The 15,465-nt window shown below is 37.3% G+C and overlaps 1 protein-coding gene across 1 annotated transcript in view; it reads left to right on the plus strand.

Moving 5' to 3' along the window:
- ADGB (androglobin) overlaps positions 1–15,465 on the plus strand; it is a 123,257-nt gene that overhangs the window by 104,869 nt on the left and 2,923 nt on the right. Inside the window, exons 31-34 of the mRNA XM_014531369.1 lie at positions 736–912; positions 1,775–1,886; positions 12,499–12,586; positions 13,273–13,456. Of these exons, the coding sequence (XP_014386855.1) occupies positions 736–912; positions 1,775–1,886; positions 12,499–12,586; positions 13,273–13,456 (561 nt within the window). The remainder of the gene's footprint in view (positions 1–735; positions 913–1,774; positions 1,887–12,498; positions 12,587–13,272; positions 13,457–15,465) is intronic.

Consider the following 15,465-nt stretch of genomic DNA (forward strand, 5'->3'; position numbering starts at 1 on the left):
ACTTTTAAGTCCTATGTCAGTGTTCTCCCAGCCTAAGGCCCATGAAAGTGACCTTACAAACCATCAAAATGTTAACTTTCAAAATGAATATATGCCCAGTAAAATATCCAGACTTGGAAATGATCAATTATTCCTGCTCTAATTTTTTCTGAAGAGATGCTGTAAGCCTAACAGTAATTTAGAGATTTTTGTTTAGTGTTTAGGTAAATTTTACATACAGTGAAATGCAACCACCTTAAATATATAATTCAGTGAGTTTTGAAAATTGCATTCACCATGTAACCCATGTCTCAATCAAGATATAGACAATTTCCATATTCTTAGAAATTCCCTCAAACCTCTTTGCAGTGGATTCTGTCATCCCCATACCTCATCCCAGGCAACAGATTGACCTGTCCTATAACATCATACAAATGAGTCATGCAAGAAGTTTTCTTTTGTGTTCAATTTTATCTCAGTATAATGTCTATCTGTAAGATTCAGTTATACTGTGATGTATATCAATTTGTTTATTTATCAATCAACAGTTATTTATAGTGTTTCTTTTCTTTTTTTTTTTTACTATTATGAAAAAGGCCATAATGAATGTTCTTGTCCAGGTCTTTTTGTGAATAAATGTATTCATTTCTCTTGGGTAACTACCTAATAGGGAAATTATGGATCATAGGGTTAAATCTGAACCCTTTTGAAAGAAGGAAAGCATCTGACCCAAAGGTTTTTCTTTTATTTTATCAGATACCCACTGCACACTCCCAGCAAGAAGACCCAAATAAACCCTATTGGATTTTGAGGGTTGTCACTGAACATAGCGAAGCAGAATATCTTGAAGTGAAAAGAGATACAGAGCGAGCAGATGAGATCCGAGCTATGAAGCAAGCCTGGGAGATGGCAGAGCCAGGAAGAGCCATCAAGGTCTCTTGAGTTTGTAGAGTTGTACTTTCCTTTCTGTTACTCGGCATGGTTGGAAGAAAGAGCCATGTTGGTGAAACCACATAGTCTTTCCTTCAGGAATGGCATCTGGAACTTTCTCAGACATTGACTGACTCGATGTTAAGACCACATTTGGACACACTGTCCTGATACCCTGATGACTTGCAAAAGCAAAGCATATAATGGTGCCGTGTGTTAACCCAACCTGTGGGTGACCTCATTCTTTTACATAGCCTAGGCTTAATGCTGTCTCTCCTCCCAACTAAGACAGCCTAAAACTGCTTTCATGGACTTTGAACAGCCTTAGGCAGATAAAAAGCATGTGCTGCTGCCTGTGGTATAGTATATGTGGTATAGTATATACAGGGGTGTGCAAAAGTAAGTTTACAGTTGTAGTACAAATAAATAATACAATAATTAATAAATAACAATACAAGAATAAAATCTGTTTCGCATATTCACAACTGTAAGCCTCCTTTGCCCCTTAGACTTCATGTCTCCCTCTCCCTATGTTTTATATAAGAATCATTGCCATAGTGAAACAGTATTATTTGTGTGCATTTCATGTCCCAACTCAGGGTAACTGAGAAAGATGAAAGTGATTCAGAATCAGGAGACGTGGGATTTCAGTGCATTAATTTTAGGACCACTTCTTCATTAGTTCTCAGAAATGGCTGTCAAAAACATGGATGGTTTAGAAATTGAGTTTATTCGATAATTAACAAGAGCCAGCCTGGTCCCAGCTGCCTCAGTCATTCACATTTCCCTGTGTTTTCTGTTTTTGTTTGGTTCTTGAGTACCTTTTAGATGTCTATACTGTGTGTTGATCATGTTTGTTCCTTAGGCTTATCAGGCTCGTCTGCATTACCTCAGCCGGTTCATTAAGAAAACACCCGATGGCGAGAGCGTGCCTGGGACTGTGTCTCTGTCAGAAAGCCATTCGCGAGGAGAAGAAGGTTGGTGAGCCTGCCTCCAAGGCCTCAGGGCCGTAACCCCTTCCAAATGACAGGCAGCAAGTCATGCTTGGTAAAAAGAAACCATGTCAGGATCTGTTTTCTTATGGATTGTGAAAAGTCACATACAATCCTATAACAGATAGATAGTTATTTCTTTTTCACCAAGCATATGTTTACGTTTTCCATCAAGTGGATATGATTTTCTCCACTGACTGAGAGATGAAATGAGAAATAAGGGTCTGACCTGGCTAGAAGTAGCAGTATGCAAACTTGATGATAGACATCCTGCTATAAATCTGGCACCTTTTCTAATCACCATAGACATGAATAATGGCAGTTAAGAATCATAGCTATAAAGTCAGTGATTGCCTTGGACATGGAACTGTGAAATGCTAATTATTTTAATACTCACATCAACCCATTGATATATAATATTATTCTCAACTTACCAATAAGGACAAAGACCTATAATTATTTTCTCAGTAATTTACTAAATTCACAAGATAGCCAGGAACAAACCCAGCATGCAGACAGAGCCCTCCATCAGCCCATGTGTCTGGTATCTTCTTGCCAATATGTGGTTGCCTCATTCACATCCCAAAACATGCTTTCCTACTCGCACATCTTCAGGAGAATAATTTAATAATTGTTACATAAATAATATTTTGTAACTTTTCTATAAACAATCTAAACAGTAAATATCACCCTAATTCTTTTACCCTGGGATGGAGCCTGTTCAAAATGCTTCATGTTTAGTATTTCACTTTAACCTATAGCACAAACCTTTAACTATGACACAAACATTACTATTTCCATTTTACAGATAAAGAGACCAAAGCTCAGAGAGTCATCTTATTTTTCCTAAGTCACATACATATAAAAAGTGACAACACTGGGATTTAAAATATTTCTAACTCCTAAAGTACTTACCCCTCTAATTGATGAAGTTAAATAATATTAGGAATACAAAGGTGAAAAAAATATAGCTCTTGTTCTTTAAGCTCTAGATTATGATTATTATTTAAATGTATTATGTTATATGTAAAAGAAAAATTGTTGTGCTAGATGTTTGTTAAAAATGTCAAGGAAGCCAAAACCGGTTTGGCTCGATGGATAGAGCATCTGCCTGCGGACTGAAGGGTCCCAGGTTCGATTCCGGTCAAGGGCATGTACCTTGGTTGCGGGCACATCCCCAATGGGAGGTGTGCAGGAGGCAGTTGGTCGATGTTTCTCTCTCATCGATGTTTCTGACTCTCTATCCCTCTCCCTTCCACTCTGTAAAAAATCAATAAAAATATATATAAAAAAAAGTCAAGGAAGACTTTATTCAAGACTATTGCAATAGGAGTCAGGGCTGTTGCAATTGAGAGAGAGATTGAATTCAACTCTGAATATTAAAAGGACAAGTGGGGATTTATAGCCAATAGGCAGAGAGTAGAGAGAAAATACTCAGAGGAACTTGGATAGGTTTCAGGGGTTAAGGAAGAGGAACTTGATTAAGTATCAAAGATGGGAGAAAGAGAAACTTAATTGGATATCAAGGGTAAGGGAAATCTATAATAATAAAAGCATAATATGTTAATTAAACCAGAAGTCTTTGCGGATGAAGCTGGGGCTGCAAGGGAAGCCCAGGTCCCGGGTGCCAGAGGGAAGCCGATGCCGGCAGCTGGGGGAAGGAAGGCTTACTCTTGCACGAATTTCATGCATCGGGCCTCTAGATCTCAATAAATGGGTTTAGCAGGATTCTTTGCTAAAACTGGAATTCTTTTTTTCTCTCTCTCTTTTGAAAAATTTTGTCTTATTGCTTAAAGTATTACAAAGAATATTACATATGTCTCCTTTTTTCCCCCCCTTGACCTTCTCCCAGCCTCCCCTACCCACCAGTGTCTTGTGTCCATTGGTTATGCTTATATGCATGCATACAAGTCCTTTGGTTGATCTCTTACCCCCTTCCCAACCCTCCCCGGCCTTCCCACTGTAGTTTGACAGTCTGTTCGATGCTGTTCTGCCTCTGTATCTATTTTTGTTCATCAGTTTATAATGGTCTTTATTATCCATAAATGAGTGAGATCATGTGGTATTTTTCTTTCATTGACTGGCTTATTTCACTTAGCATAATGCTCTCCAGTTCCATCCATGCTGTTGCAAATGGTAAGAATTCCTTCTTTTTTACAGCAGCATAGTATTCCATCGTGTAGATGTACCACAGTTTTCTAATCCATTCATCTACTGATGGGCACTTAGGCTGTTTCCAAATCTTAGCTATGGTGAATTGTGCTGCTATGAACATAGGGGTGCATAGATCCTTTCTGATTGGTGTTTCTGGTTTCTTGGGATATATTCCTAGAAGTGGGATCACAGGGTCAAATGGGAGTTCCATGTTTTGTTTTTTGAGGAAACTCCATACTGTCTTCCATAGTGGCTGCACCAGTCTGCATTCCCACCAGCAGTGCACAAGTGTTCCTTTTTCTCCACATCCTCTCCAGCACTTGTCGTTTGTTGATTTGTTGATGATAGCCAGTCTGACAGGTGTGAGATGGTACCTCATTGTTGTTTTGATTTGCATCTCTCGGATGATTAGTGACTTTGAGCATGTTTTCATATGTCTCTTGGCTTTCTGAATGTCCTCTTTTAAAAGATGTCTATTTAGATCCTTTGCCCATTTTTTGATTGGATTGTTTATCTTCCTTTTGTTAAGTTGTATGAGTTACCTATAAATTTTGGAGATTAGGCCCTTATCAGATATAATGTTGGCAAATATGTTCTCCCATGTAGTGGGCTTTCTTGTTGTTTTGTTGATGGTTTCTTTTGCTGTGCAGAAACTTTTTATTTTGATGTAGTCCCATTTGTTTATTTTCTCTTTAGTTTCCAATGCCCTAGGATCTGTATCGGTGAAGAAATTGCTTCGGCATAGGTCTGAGATTTTGTTGCCTTTGGATTCTTCTAGTATTTTTATGGTTTCCGGTCGTATATTTAAGTCCTTTATCCATTTTGAGTTTATTTTTGTGTATGGTGTAAGTTGGTGGTCTAGTTTCATTTTCTTGCATGTATCTGTCCAATTTTCCCAGCACCATTTATTGAAGAGACTGTCTTGACTCCATTGTATGTTCTTGCCTCCTTTGTCAAATATTAATTGAGCGTATTGGTTGGGGCTGATTTCTGGGCTCTCTATTCTATTCCATTGATCTATATGTCTGTTCTTGTGCCAGTACCAGGCAGTTTTGAGAACAGTGGCTTTGTAATACAGCTTGATATCTGGTATTGAGATCCCACCTACTTTCTTCTTTCTCAGGATCGCTGCAGCTATTCGGGGTCGTTTTTTGTTCCAGATGAATTTTTGGAGAGTTCGTTCTAGGTCTGTGAAATATGCCGTTGGTATTTTAATGGGAAGTGCGTTGAATTTATAGATTGCTTTGGGCAGTATGGACATTTTAATGATGTTGATTCTACCAATCCAAGAACATGGTATGTTCTTCCATCTCTTTATGTCTTCCTCTATCTCTTTTTTCAACGTCCTGTAGTTTTCTGAGTAGAGGTCTTTTACCTCTTTAGTTAAGTTTATTCCTAGGTAGCTTAATTTTTTTGGTGAGATGGTAAATGGGATTGCTTTTTTAGTCTCTCTTTCTGCAAGTTCACTATTGGTGTATAGAAATGCCATAGATTTCTTGGCGTTAATTCTGTATCCTGCTACATTGCCGAATTCTTTTATTAAGTCTAATAGTTTTTTGATGGAGTCTTTAGGGTTTTTTAAGTATAATATCATGTCATCTGCAAATAAGGACAGTTTTACTTCCTCTTTTCCAATTTGGATGCCTTTTATTTCTTCTTCTTGTCTAATTGCAATGGCTAATACTTCCAGTACTATGTCGAACAGGAGTGGTGAGAGTGGGCATCCCTGTCTTGTTCCTGTTTTTAGGGGAAATGGTGTTAGTTTTTGTCCATTGAGTATGATGTTGGCTGTGGGTTTGTCATATATGGCTTTTATTATGTTGAGGTATGATCCTTCTATTCCCACCTTGCTGAGAGTTTTTATCAAAAATGGGTGTTGAATTTTGTCAAATGCTTTTTCTGCATCAATTGATATGACTATGTGGTTTTTTTCCTTCAATTTGTTTATGTGATGTATCACGTTGATTGATTTGCGGATATTGTACCATCCTTGCATCCCTGGGATAAATCCTACTTGGTCATGGTGTATGATCTTTCTGATGTACTGCTGGATCCGATTTGCTAAGATTTTGTTGAGGATTTTGGCATCTATGTTCATGAGGGATATTGGCCTGTAATTCTCTTTCATTGTGTTGTCTTTACCTGGTTTTGGTATTAGGGTGATGCTGGCTTCATAGAATGAGCTTGGAAGTGTTCCTTCCTCTTGGATTTTTTGTAGTAGTCTGAGGAGGATAGGTTTTAGTTCTTCCTTGAATAAGCTACAGGATAGATTTTCTTCTTTTCCTTTTATAACAAATTTTAAATATTTGGTTTCTAAAAGGTTGGAAGAAAGCAGTTACAAAAAAGAAGAAGAAGAAAAGAAAGCAGTTTTCAGTGGCACACAAGCCACACAGACTTGGTTCATTTTTGTGTGGCATTGATTTGCATTTATTTACTAAAATGAACCTAAGCCCTTCATGGATGGTGTTACAGAGAGATGTCTGCACATTCCTGGCTTCCGGGGGAGTGGGCTTGGAGGACCAGAGAGGATTTTCCCTAAGCAGCTCTCAGACTTTCTATTGTTAAGAGGCTTGTGTCTTGGGCTGCTCATGGGGCCCAAGTTCCCTGCTCCTTCCTGAATTGGAAGCACTACTTATGAGTGAGGGGGGCTGCCTGCTGGCCACCTCCAGGGTTCTGTGATCTTGGCCCATTTGCCTCACTGAGGCTACATCCTCCAGTTACACCTCTGTCAGTAGTAAAATCTCACTCTTTTGTTCTCTACTTGTTAAGAACCCAGGCAAGAGAGGAAAATGTTCTGGAAGGAAGCATCTTCAGAAATGCCAGCAAGGGTTCTCTTTTCAAAATTGCTGAACCAGTCCGAGAATTTTAAAATTGAACACTTTATGACTAAAACATGCCCTTAAATGATTTTCACTGTAAAGAAGAAAATTCAAAGACTCCTTTATCACACTAAAAAGAGATACTGAGAGTTTTGAACCCGTATTTTGAAAGCAAGCACTCATTTAATAGGTAATGCGCATGGTAGTGGCACTAGGACATATCTATCATTTCACATTAATATTCAATTGATAGAGTGCTTTGGCGTATTTATCGCAGTTGAGCCTCCGTGAACTAGATAAAGCATATATGGTATCTCTGCCTTGGAAACGAAGGAGATAAAATGATGACTCACCCAAGGAGAGGAAGCTGGTAGAGTTTGGATAGAATCAACACTCAAACCCTAATTCTTTTGATTCCATAAACTTTTCCCCCACGCTTAGTTAATTTAAAGATCTATAAAATGAAAATAGAATTAAATTCCCATCTCAAATGGTTTATTTATATGCTAATGAGAAACTCTTCCAGTTGAAAAAAAATGGAATGTAACCAGAGCAGCCTGGATAACAGTGTCCTCTGCAGTCAGAGTGTAGATTTTACTTTTAATCCCGAGCCCCAGACCAGGCTTCAGTGTCAGCTCTCCTGCTGCTCATTTCTTCACACTTTTGGCCATTAGTCTTCAGACATTTGCCTTCAAGTTTGCATAACTGTAAAAGAGTGTACTTTGGGATGAGGAGGAGGGGTCAGCAAATAGGGAAGAAAAGTAAGAAGAGTAAGCAGGAAGGGAGGATCAAAGTAGCCTGTCCTAAAGCAAAAATTTCTTTAAAACATTCTTAAAAAATTGGTGTAATAATTTTAATTTAACATAAAATGGTAAGTTTATTTACACACCATCAAGAAAAACTATGTTGTTGTGTGGTTGCAATACATCCTAACCCTCTGAAACATTGCCATGTGCCCACATACTGTGGTTGTAGAAGGAATCCTACTGGAGATCATGGGTCTGATTGTCAGCGGTTATCTGGAACTTGCTGTTACTCCACCTCTGCTGTTGGTGCACCACAAATTGGCCCTCATCCCTGGAAAAGCATTGCCCATAAGATATTATATGAACTGCATCCAGCATGGCCAGGGGTGAGCCTGAGGAGGGGTGGTGAAGGATTAAAGAAGACAGACAAGAGAATACAGTTGGGGCCAGGTAAGATCACTGTGCCTGGATGAGGAAACAGTGACACGCCTGTAAGCCGAAGCTTTATTTTATAGTCAGATCACACAAAGCAAAACAAAGGCAAGATGTTTACAATGTTCTTGCCAGTTTCAAATCTGCTTCTTTCCTGTTGTTGCCATTCTTCAACCCTATCAAGCTTTGTTTAGGCAACACTTGCTGCACCCCCCACAGCCCATACATCCCTTAGCTACCTAGGACTGCACGGTTGGACTTTAAGGTCAAGCTTACAACCATAGCCTTTTGGCTATAATTGTGCTGGGAGGGCTATGCCCTGTGAGAGCTTCATGTGGTATGGCCTCTACCTTCTCATCAATATTTGTGACTCCCTAAAGCGACCTTATTCTTGCTACTTTCTATTTTCATATAGTAGGTAACTTAGAACAACTTGCTTCATAATGAGAGAGGTCATGTAAACAATATCATTATGGAATTCACTCCTAAGCAGTCTTCTTCTACACCAAGCCATCATCAAGGCCAAGAGCCTAAACATTGCTTTCAATGTCCCTTTTATTTCTGGGGGCCTCTGAAAAGTGCCTCTTCCAGAGGTTGGACATGATCACTGTCTTTATTCTAAAATCTTTTCTTCAGACCACACAATCAGTCAAACCATTCTTTGCCATGACTTTTAAATACTAATTCTCATACTACCTGTCATGAAAGTTGTCTCTGAGTCTTTTGCAAACTGAAACTTTGTAAAATACAATAAAATGACCCAGTGATAACCAATTGCTGTGAAATTATTCTTATGCATAGTCACTTTCAGATGGAGGATGGTACACACACACACACACACACACACAAACTTTGAGCTGCACTGTTCAGAGGTTCAAGACTGTTATACTACATTCACACTTTGTTCTGATACAACAGAGTTTTGTAGATTAACATGAAGATTTCTCTGCCCATTTTCTACTCTCTGAGTTTAAATATATATTATTTGGCTGGATTTAAAAAAATCACAAACATCTAATTAATCAGAAAATAGTTTCTTTCCAGCCAAAGTCAGCAGTTGGTATCTTATAGAAATAATTCAAGTTAGAAATGCCAAAAATACACCCAACATTAATACGGTAGATATGTAATAAGAAAAGCAAATGTACTTTAGAAACCTAAGATCCCAAAGTAACTATGATGAAAAAAGAAAAGTTAGTGCTACTGGTTTTTAAAAGAGTCATATAATAAAATTTTGATACTTTAGGAATCTTTTATTTAATGTTATTAAATTAAAAAATGATTGAATTTATGTTTTAATAATGGAGCAGAGTTGGGATTTGTATTATTATGTTTTATTTTCTCATGTGTACATGACTGTATTTTTTGGAAAAAAACTAAATAATGTATTTGGATGTTATTTTTTATATTTTTAAAAGTTTACATTAGATTATATTTTGGATGAAAGACCACTTTTAACAAGTTGTTAAAAATTAAATGCTTGACAATATTTCTGGAGACTATTATAACCACATGTTAAAAAGCAAGGTTAAATAGTCAGTGTGTGTGTATGTGTGTGTGTGGGGGGGGGGGGGGGGGGGGTAAGACTTCTTAAATGTGAATACTTGACATGCCCTCTTCCCAAAAAGCAGCAATAAGGAAAAAAATGGCCAAAAAACATTTCAAAACTCTGAAGGCATACAACAAAGTAAAAAATGTTTATTAAAAATAAGAACAACAAATAAATTTTCTTAATTGAATTAGTTTTCTTTTGCTGCTGTAACAACCACAAACTTGATGGCTCAAAACAACACAAACTAATCTCTTATAGTTCTATGGGGAAGAAATTCTAAAATGTAGGTGTTGTCAGGGCTGCCTTTTTCCTGGTGGCTCCAGGGGAGGATCTGGGTCCCTTTGGGTACTGTGATGCTGGTCAAGGCAGGCAACTAATCAGTCAAAAACTGAACAAGGAGATCAGGGTAATAAAACGACCATAGTGATTTCAGCCTACGGTGAAGAACAAGGCAATATGGCCATTCTAACCACCTATATTCAATACTTTGAAGGAAGTTCTAGCCATTTCAATAAGAAAAAAATAAATAAAATACATTCATATTGGAAAGAAAGAAGTAAAACTGTATTCTCAGACAAATTGATCCTGTATATTGAAAATCCTAAGGGATCAGAGAAAAAGAACCAAGAATGTCATTTACAACTAATAAGTGAGTTTAGTGAGGTCACATGATATAGATTAATATACAAAATATGCTTTTATTTCTGCATATTATCAATGAGCAATCAAAATTAAATTTAGACAGTTTTAATCACAATAGCATCACTAATGAATATATGGAAATAAATTTAATAAAAATCAAACATTTACATACTGAAAGTTATAAAACATCGTGAAAAAAATTTTCAAAGATCTAAATAAAGAGAGAGGTAGTCCATGCTTTGGATTAGAAGATTCAATATAGTAATATAGTATATTTATATTTAATTCTCTCCAAATTGATCTATAAATTTAGTGCTTTCCCTATTAAAATCCTAGTACATGTTTTACACAATTTGATAAGCTGACCTCTAAATTTATATCTATAATAATAAAAGCGTAATATGCTAATTAGACTTGATGTCCTTCCAACATCCTTCTGGACAAAGCCATAGTGGGCGGGGGCCAAGGCAGAGGCAGCTGCCGTGGTGGCAAGGGCTGAAGCCCTTGCATGAATTTCATGCATCAGGTCTCTAGTGGAAATATAAAAGGCTCAGAATGACCAAACTAATTCTGATAAAGAACCAAGGAGGAGGATTATGACTTTGTGATTTCAGAGTTTATTATGAAGCCAACAATGATCAAAGCAATATGACTGGCAGTTTATTGAAAAGTTAGAAATAATTTTACCATTTCTACTTACATGAAATGTCCAATAAAGGCAAATCTATAGAGACACAGAGTAGATTAATGGTCGGCTGGGACTTGTGGAGGAAATGGAGAATGACTGTAAAAGGGCATGAGATTTTATTTGGGTAATAGAAATGGTTTAAAAGTAGATTTTGGTGCTGGTTGCCCAACTCTGTAAATTTACTAAAAAGTACCAAATTATACTTTTTAAATGGGCAAAATTTGTGGTGTATAAATTATACATTAGTAATTTTTTTTTAAAAAGAAACCAAATGGACTAGAAAGATGGAATATTATTCAGCCATAAAAAAATAAAATCTTGCCATTTGTAACAACATAGATGGACCTAGAGGGTATTATCCTAAGTGAAATAAGCCAGACAGAGAAAGATAAATACCATATGATTTCACTAATATGTGGAATATAAAAAAACAAATGAATAAGCAAAACAAAGCAGAAATAGACTTATAGATACCATAGAACAAACTGATGATTAGCAGAGGGGAGTGGGGTGGGGGAATGGGCAAAAAAGTGATGAGGATTAGAAAGTAAAAACTTCCAGTTATAAAATAAGTCTCAGGAATATATTGTAGAGCATAGAGTCAATAATATTGTAATAACTATGTATGGTGTCAGATGGGTACCAGACTTATTGTGGTGATAACTTCATTAGATATATCCTATATAATAAAAGCCCAGCAACCAAAGCAGTGGAACGACCAAAACGACCAGAAACCAGGGCGCTCAGGCAGGCAGGCGAGTGGTTAGGGGCGATCAGGCAGGCAGGCGAGCAGTTAGAAGCCAGCAGTCCCAGATTGCGAGAGGGATGTCCAACTGGTGACTGGAGGGATCGGGCCTAAACCAGCAGTTGTCTTGCTTCTTGCATAAGTAGTTGATTTTTTCATCTGTTTCTTCTTGCTTCTTGAATAAGTTGTTGACTTTAAAAATAAATATATTTTTATAAAATGGTCTGGAAAGGCTGATAGTATCCTAGATTCTGAAATTTTTCTTAACTATGCTTTTATGGGTTCATATTGGTCTATAGAGTAAAAACATCCTACTAATTTGACATTCACTGTTTATCTATTGTATGTTGCCTACTACACTGGGCTAAAAATTTTTTGAAGATAGAATACTGTGCCTTAAACATTTTTATGTTCTACCCATGCATGCTTAGTATACCTTTCATATATAAACCAAGTTCTTTAAATGTTGGGTCATTTAATTTGTTTATAATGTAGTTTCATAACTTAAATGACTTCTTTTTGTTCCCACCTTCATTTACCCATAATTAGAATAACATTTTGTTATGTTTTTATAGATTATATTCATTTTGTCATCTTTTTTATTTAACTGTGAGCATAGTAACATCAGTGAAAGATAAATATAAAACATTATTATATTTTAAGGCATATTAAATCACATTAAAATCATTACATAAGGCAAGTCCAATCAATGGTTGTTTTGTTAACAGAAAATACTATCTTTCATTAAAATAATATCTAACACTCATTTAGTTAACCATTGTTGATTTTTTTGGAAGTTTAAGATTTTTTTTTTAACAGGGATGACTACACGATCTCAATCATTTTTGGAAATGTCTCCACGACTTATTCAAAAGGCGCTAGATCTAGATATAAATCAATATATACGGTAAGTTTTAGTAAACATGATTAATGTAGACATCTGTGTTTGTAGAATTTTTGATATACTGCTAATAGACAGTTGTTAAGTGAAATTTGAAATTAAATGCTTAATATATTTTCAGTGTATTTAAATTTTTAGAAATACATGAATTTCAGTGTTTTCTGAAAGATTTACTGGGCAGCTTGATTAAGGTGAGTTGAGCTACAGAAGATTCTTACCATACCTACTGCCATTATTTAGTTAGATTCAGCTTCCTTAAGAACTACATAATAGGATTAATACGGAGCTAGTTACTCAAGCATATTTGTATGTTAGGAAACATTTTCAAAATTATTTAGCTGCTTAAATTAAAAAGGAAGATCTGAAAAATAGGCTCATATTTTCAAACACCAGTTTCACAAACATCTTATCAAATGGTGCATCTAATTATACTGATATTTTCCTAAAATAATTTTCTAAAATATCAGTGATTCAATGGATGTAACATAGTCCATCTAAAAATAATGGTTTATTATTTCTATTCCATATTTGATTTTATTCAGACTACCATACTGTTACAATATTAAATTATTTGAGTTCTAAGATAAAATTCATTTTAGAGTTCCCAAATGATTTAATTCTCTCTTTTTTTTAATTTAAATTTTTTTTCCATCTCCATTTATTGCCTCTCTTTCAATGTTTCTTATATCAAGGAAAACAAATACTGAGCCTTTGCTGCAAACAGATGACCTGAATCAGCAGCAAGCAATGCAAAAGGCAGAGGAGGTTCACCAGTTCCGACAGTACAGGGCCAGGATCCTTAGCATTCGAGACATTGAACAAGAAGAACGGGCTAAACTGCAGGATAAAGGCCTGGAGATGTATGCAGACATGTGGGTGAGTCTAAAAATGCATGGGTCACAGTCGACACATTCTTTTGCATTGTGTAAAAGGTGTCAGAGTCATAGAGTACATGGGAACAAAGAAGTCTTGAAAACATTTCGTTCCCAACTTCTCAGAAAAGATGGCAAATTGATTATCCACACTAATTTCAATTACTCCCTAAAATCCCTCTACAATGCCACATTGGGAATCAGTCCACGAAGTGGGAAGAATGGGAGAGAAGACAACGAAATGTTTGTGAAGTTGGCAAACAGCTGATGAAGATTGCTTTAACAGACTTGAGGCAGTCAAAACTTAAGCTTGCAGCAGAAAAGAAACATGATCAGTAACGTATTTTTCTTCAAATAGGAGGAAAACGTACCAATCCTCAAGGGGTTACTGACACATATTAAATGTAATTTACACTAAACCCTTAAGATGACTCTTTCCATATTTTTTTTAAAATGTCACTGCTATTACCCTGTACTTGTGCAAATAGTTTAGCCAAACCAATTTTATTATGGTAGATACAGTATTTTTCTCTCACCTTGTAAAACTATGGAACATTTCTTGAAGAATTTAGCAATGAAAACAAAACCTTTCTAGAAGCTTTTCTTATAGCCAGTATTGGTTCGTTAATCATTCTTTCGTTATATCATCTTGAAAGAGTAAACAACACATTGCACCATAACTGTGGCCATGCTGTCAGAAATGCAAATGAAGTTAGGAATCACTGCCATATTTACAGCCATTTCATAATCGATTTCTAGAATGTTACCTGGAACTGACATTAAGTGTTCATGTCTACAGTTTTGAAAATTATTCTTCTTTTCTAAAATATTTATTTTAATGTTTCTAGTTTCCTGATACATTCCATTTCCACAGTTTATTCACTCAACAAATATTTCTGGGCAGTTTTGTACCAGGGACTCTCCTAAGCATAAACAAAAGAGATAAACCCCTTCCTGCCCTGTGGACTTCAAATTCTAGTGAGGAAATAGATGCTTAAATATAAACACAATACCTAAGTACATTGTATACTCTGATGGAAAGGGATAAGTGTTGAGAAAAAAAGAAGTAGACTAGGATCAGAGCACAATGGTTGTACTAGGTGTGTTTGAAGAAGCACAGTGAGAGCCTGTGCCACAGGAACAGTGAACAGAGGGAAGTGACTGGAGAAGAGGTCAGAGACAAAATGGGAACACAGGGCTGGGGAAGGTCATCGTGTAGGACTGCAAAGGCCACCATAAAAACTTTAGCTTTGAGAACCAAGATGGCGGCGTAAGGTATAGACCTGTGCGTGCTGCCTCCCACAACAACATGGAAACTACCAACTATAAAACGAAGAGCTATCATTCAGAACCATGGGAAAGCTGGCCCAGTGGAAGTTCTACAACTGGAAGGAAAGAAAGAAGCGCATTGAGACTGAGTAGGATATGCAGAGGCGCCAAGAACAGAGGTACGGAGTCGCGCAACCGGCGGGCTGCAACTGGATGCGAGGTTTTTTTCAATCGGAAGGGGTTACAAACTCTCGAATCCACTGTGCTTGTTTGGGGCGGGATTCTGAGGTCCCAGACCCCTACAGGGAGAGGCGGGACAGCCTTGCAGTGGGTCAGAAAGTGAGGGTGGTTCTCTCGCAGAGATGCTCGCTGGCACTCGGGGACGCAGAGTCACGGAGTCGTGGAGAGGCAAGGAGCCGCGGAGACGCCATTGCTGCTTGCTCCACCCTGGTGATTCCTTGAGACCCCGCCCTACTCAATTTACATCCCCGCCCAAGCTGTGCCAGTGGCACAAAAGGAAACACCTGAGCTTTTGCAGCGTAACCCAACAAACTGCAGATTTCAACTCCTTGCACGCATAAGGGACACACTCAAGAAGCAGACTCAGGTTCGGAGGAAGCCGGAGCCAGACCCGGCTGGGCTGGTGACATGGAACCGCTGTACCAGCAAACACACAAGCAGGTCCACCAGATCCAGTCTCACATGGGACACCGGGAGACGGCAGACAAGCAGTCTGTGCACTTA

The sequence above is a fragment of the Myotis brandtii genome, unplaced genomic scaffold (assembly GCF_000412655.1).
Source record: "Myotis brandtii unplaced genomic scaffold, ASM41265v1 scaffold8, whole genome shotgun sequence".
Lineage (NCBI taxonomy): Eukaryota > Metazoa > Chordata > Mammalia > Chiroptera > Vespertilionidae > Myotis > Myotis brandtii.